Below are 24,963 nucleotides of genomic sequence, written 5' to 3' on the forward strand. Positions count from 1 at the left end.
TTTTTTTTCTTCAATTTTTTTTTTTAATATGGCATCCGCTACTGCCAAAAATTGCAGAAGTTCATATGGAAGTCTTTTCAACACAAATGGATTTGTGTTTTTTTTTCTCTAAGTTTTTAAGACACTTCTGGTGTGTAAATTTATCTTTTTCCCGTTCCTTAGCACTTTTCAACAAAACTATAAAAAAAACTCAAATAAAAATTTCAGATTTAGAAACCTTATTTTCCACAGGGGGGGGGGGGTATTTTCCAAGGAGGGGGTATTTTCCGTGGGGGTTAATTTCCTTAGGGGGGGGGGTATAATTTTCGTGGGGGAGGGTATTTTCCGAGGGGTTAAACACACACCCCCCCCCATTCACTATATTCATTTATGTTATTTTACTGTGTTCATGGCCGTATATTTGAATTTAAAATACACTTATTTGTCTATCTATCTAATATGCAGAATAATTGTACTAAACACATTTTGCATGCAGACCCACTCTGCTTACCCCCCCCCCCACCCCCCTAATGTGCAAATCTATAGCGCAAATTTATTTCTAAAGTAACGAAGAAACTAACAAAAAAAACGGTGTGTGCTCGAATTTTACACAGCGTAAATTTGTGTGAGTGGCACATAATACTCAAGTACCCAAATTCCAACCCCCTATGTAAATTATAAAGATAAAATTCTCAAATTTGGAAAGCCTTATTTTCCGCGGGGGGTATTTTCCGGGGAGGTAAATGCCGGCGACCTTTTTTCGGTACTGGTGCGTAATACGGACCCTTTTATATATTGTTCAAGGAAACCAGTCACGAAAAACCCGTCAAACAAGCTATTCTCAAGAGACCGCTATACATAAATGACTGCAAAGCCGTGGATCAAAATTTTGAGATAGCCATTTTGTTCAAAATAGTTCAAAGGGCGAATAACCATGCTTATGGGTTTAACAACCCCCCTTCTAGCTCCGGGGTAACGGTTGTAATCTATGTAAGTTGTTCATTGTTAAGATATGATGTTTTTACGGGAAGGATGGTCGTATAAACTTCGGAGGAAGATCTAACTACTTAATGGTCAAAATAAAAGTGATTTAATGGGAGGGAATGGGGAGGCTTTTACTGATGATAAACGTTGAGTTGGATTATAAGTGGTGTTTCTTGGCTCGATCGTTTCTTAAGGGAAATCCTTATAGCCAATGATAGCGGGGTTTCTGAATTCCGTGAGGTGTAATCGAATATTTTATTCAAAGAATGGAGCTTCTAATAAAACAGAGAAGGAAATAGATTGCAAATCTATTTCTTGTTCTGTCTTCAAATGACCTACTTGCATGATTTAAAGTTCCCAAATTTGTAGACACTGGTAATTCTTTTTAAGGAAAATCAAGGTTAAAGTTTAATAAGCTTTTGAAGATTAGCACATTATTAAATGCTGTTGGAGGCCAAGGGTTTATATAGTCTAAACACAAATTGTGGTTTATCTGAGAATTGTCAATATTTTCAGTTGACTAAGTTTTCTGAACATTTTGCCGTCATCTATATTAGATTGCCAGACCATGAATAACAAAGGTAATTTCTTGTTGGCAGCCATAATAAACTAATTCTGCTCAATTAAAAGTCAATATTCTTTGCAGTAAAACCTTGACCTTCTTTGCCTCTTACTTTTTCGTAATTACTTTTCTTGGGTGGCTTTCATTGCTGATTAATTGGGTTTTTCCTGATTCCCAGGGATACCCCACTCCTTTGCCCTTTTTGGAACAAGGCTTGGTACTGGTGCGTTATACGGACGCTTTTATATATTATACAAGGAAACCAGTCACGAAAAAACCGTCAAAAAAGCTATTCTCAAGAGACCACTATACATAAATGACTGCAAAGCCGTGGTTTCTCAATGAGTTACAATATTTAAACGACTGTTTTTGGAGGGTAAAGGGGGGAAAAGGTCCCTAGGTTAGGTTAGGTTATATATTTAGTATATGTTATACTATACCCCCACCCCCCAATGTGCACAGATATAGCCCAAATTTGTTTCTAAACTATTATATATTCCTCCTATTTTACTTTATTTCATTAGCATTAACCAAACTTGACTATTTAGAAGTGTCCGTATAATGCACCAGTACCCAACGCTATTTCCGCCATGTATGGAACGCTGAACGCCACGGACCAGTTCACTACTGCCACGCTTCGCCTCCTCATGACACGTCAACCAAATATGTGCATGATCTTTAAAAGTGCGTCCACCCCTCGGCTGATTCTAGCTAAATGAATTCCCCCATGTAAAGAATTTTACCATGTAAATTTGCTTTTTAGTATTTAAAAATTCAGTATAACAAAAAATTAAAATCGCCATAAACCTTAATTTGTTTGTAACTGCACTAACAACATCAAATCTTACTACACCGTTAGCAAAACGATTTGTAACAGATTTGTTAAACATGCCGAACACGATTTGTAGATTTAGTAAGTTTTTTTTTGCAATGCTCAAATAAACATGGAAAAAAAAGTAATGTGCAACGCTTGGGATAATTGGTAAATTTACGACTAATTATTTTGTAAAAGAAATGAAATTTTTCAAAATTGGAAATTTACAACTGACTATTCTTTAAAGTCAGCACAGTTTTTGGATGAAATTAGTAAATTTACAGTAAGTTATTTTCTAAGTATAATAAACATTTAGTAAAATTCGCCACAAAAAAACTTGAACTATGCACAAATTAAGTTAATTTGGTATTATAATTAGTACAGTTCATAAGTTCATTTTTAATACCTGTTGGTAAAAATATTAAACAATTTTGCAGTGTAATAAGGCCTTTAGTTTATTTGAAACTGGAATTGAATTGATCGTGAACTGTAACTGAGGAAATCAAAGATTTTTCAAGACTCAGAATCAGGAATTTTTTTTCTCAATTGTTAAGGTGATTCAAGGAACATCAAGTTCTATTTTCAAATCGATAAAAATGCAATTAGATTTAAATTTACTGGGCAAATTTCCTGACTCTTTAAGACTCTGTTCGATGATAATTCCTTATAATATTGCCGGTTAATTGTTTTTCTGTAAGAAAAACGCCAGTCGTTTCTTTATTATCATAATTTTATGTATGTTTATAAATATTCTCTCTTTCTATGCGCTAAAGTAAATTCATTTGAAATTTTATGACACATTGTCAATTTCTTTTAGGTACATACTCTGTTGGGGCCTCTGGATCTGGATCCCTCTTGAAATCTAAAATTTTCTTGAGATTCTGGGTATTTCTTACTCAAACTATCAAATAATTTTTTTATGCTATTGACCCCCTATTTTTTATTATTGGTTCCTACGAAAAAAAAAATGTTGGGCATGTGCCTAACTTCTTTTACAATGTTTTGGACATGCAACTTTTTCTGATTGGATAATATATCCACTACAATAATACAAAGTTCGGAGATCTCATCTATTTAACCATTAACGAATTCTTGATAATATCTGCATTTTAGGGCAAAATCTCTATTCCTCCTCCCCTTGTTTAAGATAGACATTGAAGCTCATTTTCACGATTGATCATAATTGACCCCCCTCCCCTCCCTCGATCAGTACATAATAGGGGTTACTTTATGTTTTTTTTTTTTTTTTTTTTTTTTTTTTTTTTTTTTTTTTTTTTTTTAGTTAGTCAGTTAACAAAATTTCCAGCTACCTCGCTATTCTTCTGTAATTTTTTAGTGACCATACCTAGAAAGAATTGTTTTCTGACTTCAAACTGTCCAAACACTTTACCATCCCTTATGTCCAAATATATAGCCCAAATTATATATTTCCCATATATTCTGTCACTTCTCTTTGTGTTGTCTTGTGCTAAGCTGAAAAAAATAACGAAGAAACCGGTTTGTTCTCGAGTTTTACACAGCGTAAACTTGAGTGAGTGGCGCATAATACCCAAGTACCAAAATTCCTTCCCCCTACGTAAATAAAAAAAAAAAAAACTCAAATAAAATTCTCAAATTTGGAAAGTCTTATTTTCCACTGGGGGGGGTAATTGCTGGGGGGTAAACGCTGGCCACCCATAATAGGATTTTTCTTCTATCTACTTCAGGCATTAAAGAAATATGGATAGAAACTTGGCTTTCAGATGCGTTTCTTCATGTCTGGACATGGGTCTGTCTTGACATCAATATCCAGGCAGTTGCTGTTCACATGTAAAACTCGTTACTTGGCTGCAACAGGCTCCACTTCGAAGGGGGGAGGGGTGCACACTTTGAGTAATCTACCCACCTCTAAAGCTTATACGGCCACCCTTTCCATAAAAACCTTACATCTTAACAAGCTTGCATAGCTTACAGCCCTTGCCCTGGGGACTAGAAGGGGGGTTGTCAAACCCGTAGGGTCGTTTTTTTTTTTTTTGGAATATTTTGAAAAAAAGACTAAATCAAAATTTTGATCGGGTGCGTTATGGGCAAAACGGGGGGAATTATCCATGGCGTAGAATTTTCTAGGAGGGAACGCTTAGGCCTCAACAAAATACAAAGTAAATTATGTATTAGAGGTGTCTATAATTAGGCAGTTGTTGGATACTGTTTAAAAGGTGGGAGGTTGTGCGGGCTCTTTAGTGTTATAGACAGGGCGGGAGGGGGGTGGGATTTGTATTTTTTGTGGCATACACTCGTTCCACGAGTCTTAGTTTTAGATTTGTCAAAATAATTACGGAGCTTTCAGTGACTGCATATAGTGCTGCAAATGGGCGCCCATAAGGAGGGGGTAGGGGGGTGCACGCCCCCCCCGGGCTGAATGATGTTGCCTTATTTTTATGTTTTTGTTCTAAGATTTCTAATATATAACATTAAAAGTGTCAATTAGACAAGGTTTGCCCCCTCCCCCTGGAATTCAGCTTATGGGCGCCCATGACTGCTGCATACATCAATAGATGAAAAAATAGCCTTCATTTGCTATATCAATGCATAACCAAAATCTACTAGGTCGTTCTTGAAGTTCAAAAGACATACAAATAAAAAAAAAAAATGGCCCCTTGACTGCTCCTAGGTCTTTTCTAACCTAAAAATTTCTATTGCTTCTTTCAAAATCGTGAAGTTTTTATGGTGATACCATAATTTCATCAGTGTTGCCTCGTTGAAGCGTAAAAATAAACAAGAGAAACTAATTAATTAAATTTGAAACCATTTTTTGTCCGTAAAATTCAAGCATTTACAATCTACTGATTCCCAAACACAACTACACCTTCAAAAGAAAGCTGTATGTTCTGTAGCTTTTTGGTGCCATTTGATTCTAGCTTTTTTCACTGATTTTCACTCAAGCTCTTTTTTTTTAATTTGCTCCAATTACTACCATAGACTGCATAACTGCACAAACAGGTTTTCTTTTCATTAAAAATCTGATTCCAGATTAGTCTTAATTTTTTAAATAAATGTGTTTGCGTAAGTTTGCACTTATTCAATTTTAAAAAAAGTAGTTATTAAAATCAATTAAAAAAATTAGTTTAATCAATTTAAAAAATATAGTTTCTTGGCAAACCAAGAAACTGGGTAGATCTATATTTTATGTTTTTTTTTTAATAAATTGAAACAAGTTGATTTGGAATCGTGTTAAAACCGAAAGGCTGTCATGGGCTCAAGGAATCAAAAGTGCGTCTTTACGCTTTCTGATTGAGACCACACCATTGTTCCACTGTCGCTGCTTTGATCGAAGATGGGCCGAGTACTTTACTGCAACAGCCTGTCTAAGTCAACTTGCCCCCCCCCCCTCGAAAAAAAACGATAGCACCGTTGTGTCTCTTTTTTTATCCCCATCCCCTTAGCGGACCATTGGATTATCAAGATGCGCCAGATCGTGTGCCATATGGCATAAAATCGCACAATCGTGAAAATAAATAAAAGAAAATTAAATTTGACACTACTTTTTGCTCGTAAAAAAAAAAAAAAAAAAAAAAAAAAAAAAAAAAAAATCTTGAACTTGGGACATCGCACTTCGTAGTCTACGCCTAGAGCAATATACCGCAAAGTATCAAATAAGTATAGCAATCTAATATTCAAAGCTATAACATTAATTTCATGACATAAGGCGGTCAATCCGCTGGAGCTGTTACGATTCTAAACGATCAATTGAATTCGTATTTCATACCACAGAATCCCCTTAAGAAAACTTCTGTAAAGAGGAGCTACCGAACCTCATAGCTTCCCTTGTCCCGGAGGGTTCTAGGCGTTTACCCTCTCCCCCCCGCCGAGGATTACCCCCCCCCCCCAGAAAATACCCCCCGCGGGAAATACCCCCCCCCCCCGGAAAATACCCCCCCCCCTCCCCGCGAAAAATACCCACCCCGTGGAGAATAAGGCTTTCCAAATTTGAGAATTTCTAATGAGTTTTATTTTTTTAATTTCCGTAGGGGGAGGAATTTTGGTACTTGTGTATTATGTGCACAGTTTATATAATATACCAGTAAGTTTACCGCAGATGATTTCTGGCTCTTCATTCTCGTTGCGAACAAAAAGCTCTTCCCACTTATTTCTGCACTTATTGTTCACATATTGGTGAGCCGGCCAAGTGGTTTTGTCAGTACTTGTTCCGTAGGTGATTATTCTTTGTCTACCCGTGAAAAGATCTAATGCCGCTTATGTTTATACCTGTTTATACGTTCTCTGGAGCACTCGCACCTCGGTCCGGGTTTTTATAATGGGTGAGATAGGGAAAGATCATACTGCTAATTATATAAACTGTGATTATGTGACACTCACTCAAATTTACGCTGTGTAAAATTCGAGAACACACGTTTTTTTTTGTTAGTTTCTTCGTTACTTTAGACATAAATTTGGGCTATAGATTCGCACATTAGGGGGGGGGGGGTAAAGTATGGCAGGTCTGCATGCAAAATGTGTTTGGTACAATTATTCTGTATTTTGATTAACCATCAAAATTCAGATAGAGATCATTGAAATATTGATAGTTTTTTCGGCGCTACCAAAAGTATTGTATTCATGAAACTTTGCAGTTTCATGAATTGTAATTAAACAAATAGAAAATTTTTTTCAACTAAAGTAAGTAGCAAGTTTAAAACTTAGTATATTATGCGCCACTCAATCAGGTTTACGCTGTGTAAAATTCGAGAACATGCCAGTTTTTTCGTTAGTTTCTTCGTTACTCTAGAAATAAATTTGGGCTATAGATTTGCATATTAGGAGGAGGGGGAGTATAGCGTGTCTACATGCAAAATGTGTTTGGTACAATTATTCTGCATATTAGTTAGATAGATAAATAAGTGTATTTTAAAGCCAAATATACGGCAATGAGTCACCTTCTCACTAGAGGCCCTCTCCAAGCCACTCAGCGCGTCCCCAGGTTGCAGATAGGGGAATGTACTACAGATATGTAGGGTACCTCCATAAAGGGAGGCGCGGACCAAGGAGAACCTAGCCCCAGGGGGTCCATAATTGAAACTGTGGTACCCTCACCCGGGGGTCAGAAATACCAGGGGAGGAGGAAGACGGCCCTTCTGATGCACACTGAGTAGGGCCCCCCGGCGTATGAACACGTCCCGCTAGTTGCGAAACTTCTTCCAGCAATGGGTTAAATTGTATGGTACTGCAGGATGCCATCGTGGGAGGATCCTCTCCTGGAGGACAACTGCGAAAGGGCGAAAGATCCAGACTTGGACAACGGCCTCTGCACGTTGACAGAGAGGAATTGGCTTGCTGCCGTCAATGAATCAGGCAAGAAACCATATCTTTTCAAAATACGAACACAGGCTCAAAAGATCAAAGTAGAAATGCTACCTTGTCCGGGGAAACCGACGACCTTTGCGATTTGATGCTAATAAGGAATGAGAAAAATGATGATGAATTAGCTACCGCGTACGGAGAAGCCGACGACCATCATAGACCTAGGACGACTCCCAGACAGGATGAGAGTTTAATATCGGCGAAAAAAACTCAATATTGGTACACTAAATACCCGGACTTTAGCTAAGCCTGGCAAAATTGATCTGGGGTTGAAAGAGATTGATAGATACAAGTGGGATATAGTCGGTATGTCTGAAACGCACCTTCCTCGAATCGGAGATGAAAACATCCTTGGAACCACTTTCCTACTGTCGGTATGTACTGATGGTGTTCATCGGCAGAGTGTCGGCTTCATCCTCTCTCCGGCCGCCAAAAGGTCATGAATGACCTACACTCCTGTATCAGAAAGAATAGCAACCATTCGCCTAAAAAGGTCCATCAAAAATCTCTCAGTCATCCAGATGTATGCCCCGGATTTAGCCCGAAGGGAAGAGGAGTGCGACCAATTCTACTTCCAGCTACAAAGCGTCGCTGATCAGATCCCCAAAAAATGATTACTTATCGTTTTAAGCGACTTTAATGCGATAGAGACTGCAATCCTCTAGACTGCAATCGACATCCTTGGTAGAAAAGCCAAAGACGAAAAGCCTTGGATCACTGAAGAAATAATTTGATTGTGTGACCAGAAACGCCTACATAACAACAAAATCTGACCGAAACAGCCGAGATACCTACAAATATCTCAAACGGAAAGTTGAGCGTGAAATCAGGAAGGTATTCCGCAACCATATCGCCGAAAAGTGCAAGGACTGTGAAACCCAGTTCATGAAAGGCAACAGCCATAAGCTCTTCAAAACAGTCAGCGAGCTATCCTCCAAAAAAGATCCCTCAACGCCCGTAATCCTAGACAAGCAGGGGAACGACATCAGTGATGCCAAGATGAACCTCGAACGATGGAAGGAATACTTTTGAGGAGAAACTGAACCCTGAAGTAATGACTGACCCAAATGTCCTAAACTCCTTCCCAATCATAGATCAAGACGCCCTCCACCTCCACTTAGAAGCGAGACCAAAACGGCCATAGAATCTCTAAAGCGAGGCAAAGCTCCGGGGCCAGACGGTGTCACTGCTGAACTGATAAATGTTGGTTCAGAAGATGTTGTCGACCTATACCACAGTCTTGTATCAGCCACCTGGTCTACTGGACACGTCCCGCAGCAGTGGTGCAAGGCATCAATGGTCCCAATACACAAAAAAGTCTCGAAGAAAGAATGTGACAACTACCGGCCCATCAGCCTCACAAGCCACCAAACCAGAATCCTAACCAAGATCCTGCTCCGCAGAATTCAAGCAATCACCGCCTCTGTTCTTGGCGACTATCGAGCTGGCTTTCGATCGGGCCGATCAACTATTGACCAAATCTTTTCCGTGCGTTAGCTGATGGAACGGTTCATCGAGTTTAACAGAGACCTCTGTCAGCTCTTTATTGACTTCCGACAGGCCTTTGACCTAATGAGGACATGTACAACCAATTTAAAAGTCAAATACTGACCACTTATGGGCTCTCTGGTGAATTCCCAACTACTTCTGGAGTCCTGCAAGGATGCACCCTCTCTCCGCACTTGTTTAACCTGTTTCTGTATGCCATCCTCTCCCTGATACCCGTCGTATATGGAGCCAGAATAGTTGGAATCCTAATTGACAATCTAGCATATGCGGATGATATCAACCTGATGTCCACTACCGCCCAAGAACTCCAGAGTCAGGCTGACTAAATCTCCCAAGCAACGAAGCCGTTTGGTATGCAGATTAACGCAAACAAGACCAAAATCGTGGTCACATCACGACAGGAGATAACAAACCCCCCTCGATAGTAATAGACGGTGAAAAAGTGGAAACCGTCGATCAATTCCTTTACCTCGGCACTCTTGTGACGGCTGACAGCTGTCACACTGTCGATATTAAACGCCGCCTCGGTCTGTCCAGCTCTAGCTTAAAAAGACTATCAAAGATCTGGAAATCTAGCCACCTTTCGAACCATCTGAAAGTGCATTTATTCTACAGTCTGATCATACCCATTGCTCTGTATGGGTGTGAAACCTGGACATTAAAAGCTGAAAACGAGTGCAACCTCCTTGCGTTCGAAATGAGATGTCTGCGCCGGATAGCAAAGATCAGATTTACTGACCATGTCACAAACGAAGAAGGCTGAAGTTGCAAGACACTATCCTGAACGAAATCCGAAAACAGCAGCTGCGCTGGTTCGGCCATGTAAAGCGAATGAATCCCGAATGCCTGCCCAAGATCGCGCTTGAAGGGACAACTGAAGAACTTCGACCACGGGAAAGACCGCGCAAAAGGTGGATAGATAACTTTGACCGGCAAGGCATTGCCCAACTATCCCGAACTGCACTTGACAGAACAGCATATTGAGCCCTAATTCATCAGATTCTGGAAGGAGTGGCCCCAAGACGTCCCATGAGCATGTAAGGGACCTAAGTAAGTAAGTATACGGCTATGAACACAGTAAAATAACAAATGAAAGGCACAAATAACATAAACTTTGATCAGCGATCATCATAAATCACATAAATGAAACACTACATTAACCTAATAATAGAACTTAATACTTGCAAAAACGGTCATTGAAAAAAAAACATTTAACACTTGGAATTTAACACTTAAATGAAACATTACATTTACTTTATACTTTTTTTTTTAAATTTCCAGATACCTCACTATTCTACTGTAATTTTTAGTGACCATATACCTAGAAAGAATTGTTTTATGACTTCATACTATCCAAATACTCCCCCCCCCCCAATGTGGAAATATATAGCCCAAATTATACATTTCCCATGTATTCTGTCACTTGTCTTCGTCTTGTCTCGCGCTAAGCTGAAAAAAAAAACTAATAAAGAAACCGGTTTTGTTCTCGAGTTTTACACAGCGTAAAATTGAGTGAGTGGCGCATAATACACAAGTACCAAAATTCCTTCCCCTTACGGAAATTAAAAAAATTAAACTCAGAAAATTCTCAAATTTGGAAGCCTTATTTTCCACGGGGGGGGGGGGGTATTTTCCGTGGGGGGGATTTTCTGGGTGGTAAACGCCGGTCACCGTCCCGGAGACGGTACCAAAAAAGATTTTGTGCCATATGGCACTTCCATCTGGCATATCTTGATAATCGCAATAGTCCGCTATGGGCATGGGGATAAAAAAAAGGGAGACACAGCGGTGCTATCGGTTTTTTTCGCTTTTGAGGAGGGAGGCTATAAACCTCTAATGAAGGAATTTTGGCCATGGCAATTCCAGTGGTGTACTTTTCGATCTGACGCCATTTTCAAGGGGTTTCGTGTGTTTTTTTTTGTTTTTGTTTTTATTCCAAAATAAAAACTCCGAGACTAAAAACTACTGTTGAGTTAAAAGTTGAGTACTTTGTGTTAAAAATGAATAACAGTCACCACTCATGGATATCTTTTAGTTGAATATATTTTAGAATTAATTTTTCAAACCGTTTTTTAATTTTCGGTTACTGTGGGCCGAGGATCGTTCTTTACTAGGTTGCAACTACCGCTGCTACAATAATACAAGTATTAGGTACGTAAGGATTCAACATCAATGGCTACTTTGCTAAATTTATTAGTCTATTAAGAACAAGTTGAGAAAAATGTTGAACCTCCGGTAATACATATCTAAAACAACGAAAACAAAAAGCCCGGCAGTTTAAGTGACTCCAGAGGGAAGGACTTCAACCATTTCCGTCCATCATTATCAAGAAGACTTGGTCGCTGTAGCCTTGAACTTATTCTGGAGTCTTCAGGATTTTAAAGGTCACTAACACACTAAAAAGACTTTTTGGCTGAAGTATTGACACTGCTAAGTCTTGCAATAAGGGACTTTTAAGAACTTTAGGGCTATTTTAGAGAATATCTGGGACCTTCTCCTATTTTAGGGGCTTTTAGGGTCTTAGGGACCTAGCGGAAGCAGTGGAATCAGGACATGAATTGGGATTAAAAATAATTTTGACGTAAATAACGAGTTATGGGTTGTTCTGTGTGCGGTACCCTTCCAATCATGGGTAATATTTGCCCTTTTAGGTTTCAACCTTCTTTTAAGTTGAAATCCTTAGGTCTCAACCTTAGCTTTAAACCTCAATCCTTGGGTTTCAACCACTAAATAATGCTATTTTAGGTGATGATCTTCGCATATCCAACGGTATTTGAATACAGACAGGGTTTGTGAAAGATATGCAAGTTGGGGGGGGGGCGCGGTTGTTGCCCTGATAATCCCTCCAGTCCTAAGGTTTCTGCGGTTTCCTCTACAATGTCTTGTATTTCTCTATATAGATAACATATCTATTATTGGATTATTTTTTCTACTATTGTGCCTGCCCTGACTCCTATGCGTTTTAAAAATACACCTCCCCCCCATTCTTTCAGCTGTAAGCATGTCTGTTCTCGAATGAGTCACGTTGAATATCTTATAAAAAAAAGTGCCGGATATTTCAATTTTTTAGTTATTCAAACCTAATACGAAAATGCTTAGTTTCTAGAGTGATGACCTTAAAAATTGTGATGTTTCAAATGAGGTCCGGGAAAAATGTCTAAAATGACCTTTTTCGTTTAAGGACCCTGTCATGTTAATATTCTTTTTCCTGTCTATAGTTTAACCAGGACTTTTAGCTTTGTTTGTCAAGGACTTTACCTGTCATGAAAAATTTTCATTCTGTCTGGAAATCGGATTTAATTACCCTAATTACAAAAGTGTCGTTTAGTTCATTAAGATGGTGTAATAGCCCGTAAAAATCTTGTTGCAGCCCAATTTATTTTGCTAATATATTTGTGCTGAATTTGACGATGGAATAAATTGGACGCTTGCCATGACCAGTGCTTAAAAGAGACATTCAATTGTTTGTGGATGTTAATTTTTGGAATTTTGGCACTCTATGACGTATGTGTCAGAATTTTTTAGACAGAGGAACCTTTATTGAACGATTTAGCAGCTCCTACTCTCTTCATATCCTTTACAAAAGGATAAACAACAATCTTCTTTGTTACAGCAAGATTAACGATAAGCTTATCTGTAGTCTCTGGATTTTTCGGCTCGAATCTTTCTGGTTCCTTTCACCCTCACTATCTTTCTCCTACTGTTTCAAATCTCATAAGGACCCCTCGTCCTGCCTATTTACGTGCCTGGTTGTCAAGTAAATCTAAGACAGACAGGGTTGGCCAATGACAGCTCAAAGTTTTGGATTTTTGGAGAAAAAAAAACAAAGAAATTGGAGCCTTTTTTATATCTAGTAGTAAAAAACAAACATCCTTTATGCATTACTTTTTTAATTCATGCATTGTTTATAAAACGAGTAAGACAAATGAATGGGGATATAAATTAAGGGAACTTGAGTCACTGAAACACTTCAGAAAAGCCATTAACTTTCTTTGTCCTTTTCCAGGAGGAGTTTGACTCTTTGAGACCATTCGCATATCAAGAGCCGGTGACAGACGTATTCCTTTTATGTTTCAGTGTGGTATCTCCTTCGTCATTTGAGAATGTCACTTCAAGATGGTTCCCTGAAATTCGGAAATACAGTCCAGTTACGCCTATAATACTCGTTGGCACGCAATCAGATTTGAGGCATGATGTAAAGGTATCTCCACTCTTTCTGTGTCCATCTCTTTCGCCCTCCCCGTCTCTCCCTTTCTCCCTCTCTTTAGAACACGTGCCGAATTAACTTTTCTCTTTTCTTTTCGAAATAATCGGACGATTGTAAGAAATTAGATTTTGAGGATTACTCTGCAAGTTTTTGACAAGTTTCTTGAAACAAAGTCATTGGACTATCTTTCTCTGTAAGTTTGTACATGTAAATTGTTTAAAAGGCCGACTTTTTGGGGAATGAGGGGTCAAATAATAATAAAGCTTATAAAAAGACAACTTGTTTTGCAGAGGTGTGTGAGTTTTTTATTTATAGAGGCAGTAATTTTACCACCCCATCCCACCTCTGTCTGTGGAAATCTATATTCTACACAAGGAGGAACTTGGAATTGGCCTTGTATGGGCATTTGGAAAACAAATCGTGTCATTTCCAAAAACGGTATCCCGCGGAATTCCCACGTACTTGCACATTTGCAAGGAAATAATGTCCAATGAAAAACTCAAGAGAATACTTATGATTTGGTAGGAATTTAAAATTTATAAAGTACTCACTGCTTTAAATACGTAAAATCTGGCTTACGATCTCTAAAGCGAAAAAGAAGGTATAGTTTTTAATTTGCAGAGCCATTTTTGCATCTATAACTGCACTCGGTAGACGTTAAGCAAAAATGTCTTTTCACGAAGACGTTACTTTGTCCACTAGATGTCATATCACCATGATTCACGTTTGCCAAGTTTTGGGGATTACGCTTGCCTAAATGGCAAAAATCATTACGACCTGTTTGGGACACCAGCCCTACCTTAGGGTAGTAGGGTAGTCAACCCTACCAGCCCTAAGTTCAATATAGCTTAGTGAGATTGGTTGTAATTGATTTTAGTCACTGAGAGTCAATACAAATATTGCAGTATGCTATATTGAACGTGAGGGGAACTACGTGAACGTAGTTCTGTCTGATGATTGTCTAATATCTATGCTATGTTCCTTTATATTTTTATTTTTAGTCCGCTAAACTTTTTAATTAGTGAGTTTAGGGCTGCACTTCTTAAATTATACTACCTTATCATTAATTGTTCGTGAAAAATACAATGAAATTATTATAATACAGATCTTATTCTTGAAAAAAAATCAATATCAATGTAAGACAAATGTACCTGTTCGTAATCTGGAATGATTAAGTTGTGGTTATTACAGATTAGATATCTGATTAATTTTGTAAAAATTGGTCAATTCTGGCCAATAAAAAGATCAATTGGTGAGCAGTGTTTCAGCCTTTAAGCTGACTTTTTCGAAATTTAATAGATTTTGGACTTGTATTTTTCTTCTCGTATTTTGCCTTAAATACCATGAGAATATAAATTTAAAAAAAAATCTCTTAAAATTTCTCAATAATTTGATTGTTTTTGGTCTTTCGACTGGTTTTGCCGTTTCCACCCCCTAAAATTGGATCCTTCTCATATTGGCTAGCAGAGGTATAGATGTGGACGTAGAGTTAAGCGGCTAGATCATTGCGCAAAATGTATGCCTAGTTCCGAACAAACATACAAGAAAAAGTAGGCAAATTGAAAAATTTTCTTAGAAATTTTGTAATAATAAGTTTTAACAAAACCAGAAGTGTTTGCCTTTGCTGATAATGTCAGTTTATGATAAGAGTTTTCAAAAAAAAAAGGAAAAAAATATATGCAATATTTGTTCTTTTTTTTACCTTTTCTCAACCGAAAAAGATAACACTTTTTCAAATTCATGAAGTTTTAAAAAAATGATTAAATAAACTTGTCACCCGTAAAAATATTTCCTAAAATAAACCATTTTCAAAGAAGCAGAATTTTACAGCATTATCTTCTATTAATTAAAAAAAGTTGTTTGAAAGAAAACGAAAGAGCGATGCTATAACTTAAAACAGATTGAATGAATCAATTTATCCCAACATGAAAAGATCTTAAACTACATAATCAAGCTTAATAGTAACAGATATCACTATGAACGAATAGATGAAACCTAAAAAGAAAGTTGAAATAAAATATATAGACTGATTTAAACGCAAACCGAACAGAAATTATTACAAATAAGAGATTGCAACTCCCCCTTCTTAAGCCAGAACGGTTCTCAATGGCCCTTTAGCAACAATCACTTACAAGCGTAAGTTTCTAGCTGTTCGCACAATTTTCAGTTGAATCAATACTTTCTTTCAATTTTTCATGTACATTGAGTTTCCCTTGCCTTGAGTCTTCTGGGTAGAAGCTTTGAAGGAGTTAAAAAAAACTGTTTTAACCCTTTTTTAGCCTCATTTTAAGCAAACCAATACTTACCTTATTCTCCTATTTTTTTCTTGTGCATTGGCTTTTCCTTAGCCCAACTGCAAGTTTCAAGCCGACTGGAAAAAAGTTCAATGCCCTTTCTTCGGGGCCAGTTTAGGTTGGGGAGCCCATGCCCCAACCTAGTTTTCGCACAGTAGAATCGCCTTGACCCAAGAACTTACGGTTTTAATTTTCAAACCAATGAGAGACAAAATATTATTGATTCTTGTCTGCGATCTAGGTCAAATGCGCTCTATACTTTTTTTCAGTTTGGTAAATCAGTGCTCTTTCAAGTTATTCAGCTTCATTTGGTTCCTCCCGGCGGAAAGAATCAAAGATATAAGTTTAAAGTTGATATGGAGCAAACAGCTTTTGGCCTTTCTAGGACCACATATTTGGCAGGTCTTTGCTCCCAGCCTTTTTTTGGCTCAACAGGGTCATCGTTGCCTGAAGCTTATTGTGAACGAAAATTCTGCCTTTTTTCCTTCTATTACTGGGTCAGCCATAATCATTTTTTTTAAACCTTTTCTTGTCTTTTGCGGTGTCCTTCGTCCAGAGATTTTGTGATGCGAGTTTTGAGATGCTCATAATAAAGCTGTGTTTAGCCCTTTTTCGAATCCCTTATTTGGGGGCCCGTGCCCCTAAAATATTCGGACGAGCGATATTTTTAGTTTGGTTTGCTTCGCTGTCCTTTTGACCCAAGAATCTTCAGATGCAAGTTTCAAGTCAATGGTTTAAAAAACAGGTTTTCGGTGAAATTTTGGAAATCCATTGTCCCCAACCAAATTTTTTTCAGGAAATAAAACTCTCATGGTCCAGGAACTTAAGGACGTAAATTTTAACCCGATAAAACGATTTTTCAAGACATATTTTCTGTGTTTTTAGGAGGAGGCCGTTTTGTGTCCAATGAGCATTTGTATTAGAGATGAGATAAGTTTTTTTTTCAGTGTGCTAACTTTTCATGACATAAGACGTGAGAAATCTGCCCTATGAAGTGGTCAGGCTTTCCTTTAAAAATAAAATAAAAATGTGTTCTGTTGGCCCACATCATGAAAATCACAGAATGATTGTAAACTGCTTTACATAGCGAAACAAAAAACAAGACTATTAGCAAATTTTAGCATTTTTAATGTTCACTGACTATTAGTGGCATGATGAATCTGAATATCATAATGTAGAACTGGCCTATCGCAATATACGCTTGAAAAATGTGGAATTTTAAGGTTTTAGGTGGTCAGTAGGCAGCAGAAGGTTTGAGTACCGTACTGGATCTGATTTAGTTAGCCTTGCTGAATACGAAAATCAACACTATACAGTCGACAAGCATGCGAAGCAACTCCATTTCTTCCAATACTCTAGAAATACATCTGCTTTGATATGGATTCCTTTAAAATCAATAAAAACTCCACACCACTTCAAAGTTGCCAAACTATAGCTAAAATCAAAGGAAAAGGGTCTTTTCCAAAATTGTTTTATCTTTTGTCGTTTATTTGTAATCCCATAAAATAGACAGAAAAGGTACCATAATGTGTAGTATTTTGGAAAAGTATCGATCCATCTGTAATGGCCTTTATTTTCTATAACTATGATTTTACCTTAAATTCACAGGCCTACATAAACAGCATGCCATTCGAGATTGCTGCATCACAACCTCGTAATTCTTACTCACTTACCCTAATTCTGAAGGCGGCCATATTAAAGTGGGTCCTGGCCCGAACAGATCAGGGACGGCCAACGGCTATCTAGTCCTCCATATTCATTATGTGCTCAACAAAGTTAAAGGGGGAAACCACTAATTTATTATTAGGATGTTGATTTATAATATTGACAATAATTAGATAACTAATAAAACTAATAATCAAATCAACTGATATGGAACGATACAGCGTACCACCCTGATCCAGTCCTAGTCGCTTAACCTCTCACTCGATTGAAATACAATTTCTTACTAACTCAATCCTTTGAGGTCTTCATACAATTTCACATTGAATGAATCCTTCGAGGTTCTCAAACAAATTCTCAGCTGACAGTTCTTCTCCTGTGGGATTTCATGTGGGCTTGAACAGACTTCATTACGCATCTTGAAAATTCGCATACATGGCTTGTATATTTTCATTAATGAATTATGTAGGAGGAAATTAATAATAAAGCTTGGCATCCATCCAACGCAAATGTGGCTCCCCGCTCTGACTCCGTTTCTTGGGAGAATAAAAAGTCTCAATGGAGGATCATGCTTTTGTTATCTTTTGGTATCTTGGTGGATGTAGAAGTATAATTGTAGATGCAACTGACCATAATGAAGGGCTCTGGCTTAAATGAGCTGTTTATGATACAGGAATCCTTCTAAAAGGAGTGATGCGTAGAAAATTTTGCTGCTCACACATTAGTTGTTGACAATTTATCCTGTCTATACTGGGTAGCTTTTGAAGGCTTTTTTCCCACTTGATCAAATAATTTATGGTACAATCCTGTATTTGAAGCAATTGGAGAATTACGACAGAACTTGAACATCTCAAGAATGTATATTCCTATTAATAATATTATCTTTAATTTCAAGGAAAAACTTGCTGCCTTATCCCTATATTTAGAAAATGTTTGAAAAATCCTCTGCTTGCTCAAAAACCTGCAAGTTCTGGAGACTGCAGAAAATAATACAAATTTTGTGTTAGTTTTTGCACAGCGAAAGATCTGGTGGCTGGAATGACCGCCATGCAGGAGCGAGGCAAATATTACTTTATTGAGTTGAAAGTTATCGCTATATTACGGGGCTTACTTAACCGAGTAGATGGCAGAGATTCAAAGGTTACCACAAGCTGTACATCAGCCATTTTTAGCGGACAATTTAACGTGAAGGGGCGAAGCGCCAATTTCAACTGTTTATCCCCCTGATGATGCAATAGAGCCCAATATTTATATGGATTCATAGACAAAGGGTTGAATGACAGGGATTACCAAGAATGAATTGGTACTTGTGAAATAGACTTCTTCAACTCTTCCCTTTTTTGCCTTTCGTTCACTGATGATGCTACATTATCTGAGATGCTCCTACGTACTGCACCGCAGAGTGAGTTTGATGCCAATCATCATAAAGATCATTATTCCATCACTTTATGGCAGAACATAGGTGTGATAAAGTGGAGTTTATTTTTAAATCTATGCTCAATCCTATTCGACATAGTGACGAGAAAGTTTGACTGGTTTGATATTTATAATTTTGGGACAGTTGACAGTGATATTTCTGACAATGCTCCCAATGTGTTAGCTATTGAAAACAGAGCACTTGAGTGCTAGGGTGAGGAGAAAGCTGTTGTTAGCAAAATGAGGGTGTTAGCAAATTGCTAATTACGAGCAAGCAAATCTGGAAAAGAAAACCTTGGCTTTTACTGCTGTAAATAGTGTTATCAGTGTTGAGTTTCAAATTGCCAAAAGGGTCTTGGTGAGTGTTGACATTGCTGGCGTTAGGACTTCACCATCTGAAGAATTTGCTTTCTAATGAGCCTTTCTACATGCACCATCTCTATTCTAATGAAAGGCAGTGGTCAAGAATCAGGCCAGAACTTTTGAGGTATTTGGAAACAAAATTAACTGGAAAAAGTGGCCTGTTACCGTCAATATTGTCACTAAGTCGGCCCGTTCAAATTTGGTAGACTTAATGCTTTATCTTCGCAGTCACTGCCAACTGAATCTGAAACCATTTAGACACGAAACCATTGATGAAAATTGAAAATTTTCTACCCTTGTATTTTTTAACGGTAGCATTAAAGAAATGTACGTCCTCGAAGATAGACATGACAGATTATTTAGACATTATGACAAAGAAGGCAGCGTGACCTGCTCGAAGGACTGTGCTTCCCACAAGGATCAAAGATATCAAGATAAATTTACAGCAGTTATTGGTAAATAATAAAAAGCCGGAGGGTTGGAAATTGTTACTGTCAAATTCTAGGGCAAAGGCAAGAACAATTGGATCCGAAAACTTAGTCCATGTACTTCCATCATATTTAGCTGTCTACCCCTGGAGCCTTTCAAGATCTGTTGAGAGTGGTGATGCTAAGCAGAAGTAGAATTAACAATACAGACTTTGAACAGCGTTTGAGTTGTACTCACTCAGAGGCAGACACTAAGAGTCGTGTTGCTCACGTTAGACTGTTTCAAGAGGGCCATCGATATTGTATGTGTCAGTGTGAATGACACTGACATTTTTGTCCTCTTGCTGGATTGTTAGATGGCATTAAAGTATTCATTAGAGGGCGAATAAATAAACGTTCAAATGGGGATAAATAATTGGACAAATGATGTAAACTCACTATTTTGTTTGCACTTGAAAGACAGAGGAGACCTTGCTACCTGCATTAAAAATTTACTTTACATTTAGGCGCAAGATTAAAGAAGAAAATTTACATCAAGAATTTGAATGAACATTGTCATTGAACTCTCTTCGACAAAATCTAGTGAATAACCGGGAAGTTCATTATTTTGTGAATGACCCGAAAGTTAATTATTTTGTTTTGTATAAATATTTTAGTTTCAATTTTATTACTTTAGTAGTTCTACAGATGACGATTGCTGTATAATTGATCGAAATATTCAGACTTTTCTACATGTTTTCACGGTCTAAATAAATGGATTTATCCCCATTTGAACGTTTATTTGGTTCGTCATAGAAAGGCAGTGTGGCTTGAGAAAATGATAATCTAATTTAAGGTGTTACGTCGAAAATTCTTTAGAGGGCATTCAAATGGTGGCATTAAATATTGTTACTTGACATTAGATGGCATTAGAGTATTCATTAGAAGGCATTCAAATTGTGAAAGTGGAAAGTTTTGTCCAATTCCATGAATATTTAGTGTCTGTACTCTACCTTGGCAAGAAATCGCCAAAAGATCTAGTTTTGTCAATGTGTCTTCTTCATACCTTTCGATTTTGCAGATCTGTCTACCTCAAGAAGTAAGGACTGCTGGAAAATGTATCTTTGTATGTGGTAGAGATAGAGAGGTCAAAGCTTGATCCTTTGGTCTAAGAAATTTTTTATGTAAGAAAGTTACTGTCAGTACATGGGGTGAAGATCCCAGACCTTTCTTAATTATTTGCGAGTCATATATCCCACCCAAAGTGGAAGCTCAAGTATTTGCCGCCATCTGACGCGTCTTTTGAGTGTCAAGCCAAGCGTCTTTACCGTCTGTTGGATTTATGTTTATCATTCAAACCAATCAAAGCCACAGATAAGATAAGATTTATTCATAATTAATTAATCATACAATGAATATATTCTTCTAACTCCCCAAAGGCTTCTAGGCCTGTAAAAGAAGGGGAGTACATACGTTTCAATTAAGCCCTATATCGATAGAAGAAAAATGTTAAACACATTAAATAAATTAAATATAATTAAATAAATTAAACAGCTCCTAGATCTTCTAGAGCAGTGGCTCTCAAACTTATTTAGACACTGTACCCCTTTTTACACACAAAATATTTTAGGTACCCCTTCTCAGTTACCGGTACTAAGTAAACTATAGCTAAAATATAAACACAATTACCAGTCCTGCAGTTATTTAGTTAAATAACTATATTGCAGTTAAGGGCCTATTTTATTCTTTCTTTTCCCAGCCGCGTACCCCCTAAAATTTTTTGCGAACCCCCAAGGGGTACGCGTACCACAATTTGAGAACTACTGCTCTAGAGTTTGGCTTGCCATTTCAGGTTAATAATTATATACCATTTGTCTCCACCAGAAAAGTGTTCCCAGATGATGGTCACCCCAGCTCGTAGAGGTGCTGTACAAAGAATTGTTGTTCTTCGCGAAATAGACCTTATGATTTAAATTTATTCAAAAGCGGATTGAATGTTTCTTCTATGTTAGAGAACTATTTCTTGTATATTATTTAAAGCTTTTTTCTATATATAATAGAGACTCGTGGACAAAATTTATATAGTGAACTAGTATCTTTTAAAGAGGTTTTATTAATAATTGCATGATTAATATTGCAGGAAATATTTAGCTGTTGTTATGTAGAAGCACATACTAGTCTTTTTAAAGGTTCATATTATTCGTATTTTCACTTAGATGTGTTATTATTCGTAAATTCATTAGGGCTGTGTACACACATTTTTCAGTTCATTTGTGTATCAACAAGAGCTTAGTAGTATTTTTCTAGTTTGGAAGCAAAACTATCCATAAGACCTACTCGCCATAGAGGTGAATGTGAGAGCGATCTTTTTTAATCTTCTGAGCAAACAAAAAAAAAAATAAAATAAAACAAACTTTCAAGGTCATCAGCAATAAGCCCAATTGTCCACGGATTTTATTCATAATTAACACCATAAATTTCCACATGCTGCGTGAATATTGCTCAAAGTTTTAGCAAAATTTATTTCTGACCCTTGTCTGTTTGAAAATGTTTAAGAATCATTTCGCTCCTCTTCAGAGGCTACCGAATTGGGTAATCCATGCTTTTGTTTGCAGTCTCCACTGTCAATAGCAGTTTCTTTTCCTATGAGGAGTGCCTATAATCTTATAAATATATGCACCTTTCTTAGTGTCGATTCTGGCCTCTCTTGCGCTCGGGGCAAAATTTTTACTAGCCCCCCCCCCCTGTCTCCCACAAAATTTGCATGCAAAAATAAAAAAAAAATTATATTTATTAACAAAATTATTTTCAATTTATGTATTAATTAATAATTTATTTTTTTGTTTATTATTTAAATTATTTATTCATGATTTATTATTTTATCTTAATCATTTTAATCATTATTATCTAATTAATGTTTATTTCATTTTGTTGATTAATTAATTATTTTTTGTATCCTTTCAATTTATTAATTTCACCCTCTAATTTATTAATAAAATTTCAAAAATTACAAAATGATTATAACCGTTACATTATTTGTTTGAAATTCTGCGCCCCTAAAATGCCTGTGCCCGGGGCAAGGGCCTCTCTGTCCTTCCCGTAAAACTGCCCCTGACCTTTCTCGTTTGTTTCAATTTGTTCTGTATTGTTTTGTTGAATTCTTATAAAGAAAATAGTCTGTCTTCATTAATGTACGAGTTTAATTTGTTTCCGACGGACCATGTCTGTCATTACCTTACTCCTTCTGATTCTAATTTTCGTTAACCTCTAATCAGATGGGATTGATCTAGCTTTATTGTATGTATTTGTCTGTTTAAATTTACAATTTTGTAGATGTTCAAATAATGGTCTTTATCTTCCTTTGTTGAAAAAAGTAGTAACATCCCTTTGCTTTATTTTCATTCAATGTTGATTCAACCTTGTCTCCCGTTATATACAGTTTCTTTCGTCCGGTTTGGTAGTTGTCCAGCTATTCGCTTTGTCCGTCTCCCTGATATTCTGTCAATGCTTTATTGTCGGATTTTGTGTCTCCGATCAAATTCGTTAATTTGCATTATGTCTTCTATCCTTTTTTTCGGCACTATGTCTGCGAACTTTCTAAGTGCCATAACTACTTGGCAAGTTGTGTTTTTATTTCGCATTGTTATAAATAATTAGAGTATCAAATTATATTGCTTATTTACTCAACAACTGCAAAAAAAGATTTGTCCGAAGTTTGAAGACTAGTATCTCGGCCGAGTATATAAAGGCCATATTTGTAATCAGCACTATCGATTAACCCAAACTCCTTCATCAAATCTTGTGCTGCTCCTTGGCCCCCTACTAGTTACAATTCAGTGTTTGGCTCCCTGAAAATTACTATATTTATTCCAACTCCCTGTTTTTTAGACGCTGGCACAACTTTCCCGATGGGGAGATCGACCTGTCAGCGAAATAGAAGCTCAGCGCCTCGCTGTCGAAATTAAAGCTGAAAGATTCATTGAGTGCTCTTCACTGACTCAGAAAAATTTAAAAGAGGTTTTTGACGAAGCTATTATCGTCGCAATCCGCCACAATGAAGAACTAGAACAATTAACAATCGGACGAAAACGAGGCAAAAAGCTTTTACGAAACAAATCTAAAGATAGAGGGAGACCAAAAAGTGTGAAGAGTAAGCAACCGTTCTGGCGGAGGATTTTTTGTTTCCTTAAAAAGTGACTCTTAAGGTGGTAACTCAGATATATCTGTGATGTTATTATGGTACTTTTTATATATGTTCAATTAATGACGCCTTTTTTCCTGAGTTTTTTTTTTTACGAACTACTTGTTTATGAAAGTGACCTACGTGCATTATACGATTATTATATTCGCCTTCTTCTATATTGTGTTATAGACATTGCATGTTGTATAATGACCATACTTGATAAAACGTTTTAAACTTTGGTCTTTCATTTTATTCCATGACACTCATTTTGTATAAATAAAAATCGTATTACTTACATTAATTGTTTTAAATCTCCCGTGAGCAGGGATGGGAACCAACTGTTCATCAACACAAAATTGTTACTTCTTGGGATGTCTTATAGTGTAATTGCAAAAAGGAAAGACATTACTTTCCGTTATTTCCGTGGGGAACGGGCATTAATGTCATTTATTTACAAATGTGAAGCATTTATTAAGCAAATCCTACTATTCCATAAGTGTATGCCAGGAAAGGATACAAAATAGTCCTGCCCTTCTGTAACCTCATTGGTTCTCTTGTGTTTCTGTGTGAAGTACTTAGCCAGTAGAAAGAATGAAAGTTTTTCGAGCCACAAGATTTTTTACAAGTAGCCTCTTCGTGGCAATTATTTTTCAAGAATATAACTAGTACCGTAAGGCTAACTAATTGTATCGTTGTACTAATTTATTGCTATAGAAATCATTAGGGATTAAGACTTCTGAAGTAATGCTTTGGGGTTGTTGTGTATGCTTTGGGGTAAATTGGGTCAAAACTCACCAAGTTTTGTTGCTGAACTTTGGGAAAATTTGGCTGTTTTTTCCAAATTTCCACACTTTCCTCCTAAATTTTCACGAGCTTTTTAAAGATTTTTTCTTTTTCTTTTTTTCAAATTTTTCTCATTGAGCTGATTTTCCCCCAAGATCTTACAACGAAATTTAGGAAAAGATATCATTGAAAAAATGGGAATGGTGGGGCGAATTGGGTGAAAACCTCCCAAATTTTTGCAAAATTAAAAAATAAATTTGTGTAAATTCTCAGGATTCTACATACTTTTTCGAAGTTTTCTGATTCAAACCAAAGTTTTTCTGAGTTTCTGTCTCAAGAAGTCGGCAAAAATTAATGATGAAAAACTTGGGAATGTGGGGCAAATCGGTTTAGAACCTTCGGACAGCTACATGATGACATCGCTTGTGGAATCGAAAATAAATGGGATCCGCCTCAAGGGGAA

General features: G+C 37.0%; 1 protein-coding gene across 4 annotated transcripts in view; it reads left to right on the plus strand.

The window, feature by feature from the left end:
- The window catches only part of LOC148951413 (cell division control protein 42 homolog), a 145,949-nt gene extending 121,937 nt beyond the window's left edge, over positions 1-24,012 (plus strand). For all 4 annotated transcript variants that reach the window (XM_089090864.1, XM_089090866.1, XM_089090867.1 and 1 more), the window contains 2 exons: positions 13,192-13,386; positions 23,423-24,012. In XM_089090864.1, coding sequence (XP_088946990.1) covers positions 13,192-13,386; positions 23,423-23,731 — 504 coding nt within the window. In that variant the 3' untranslated portion in view covers positions 23,732-24,012. The remainder of the gene's footprint in view (positions 1-13,191; positions 13,387-23,422) is intronic.
- Positions 24,013-24,963: the final 951 nt, after the last annotated feature.

This window comes from Artemia sp. Qi Xiang Cuo, chromosome 6 (genome assembly GCF_049724085.1).
Source record: "Artemia sp. Qi Xiang Cuo chromosome 6, ASM4972408v1, whole genome shotgun sequence".
Classification (NCBI taxonomy): Eukaryota; Metazoa; Arthropoda; class Branchiopoda; order Anostraca; family Artemiidae; genus Artemia; species Artemia sp. Qi Xiang Cuo.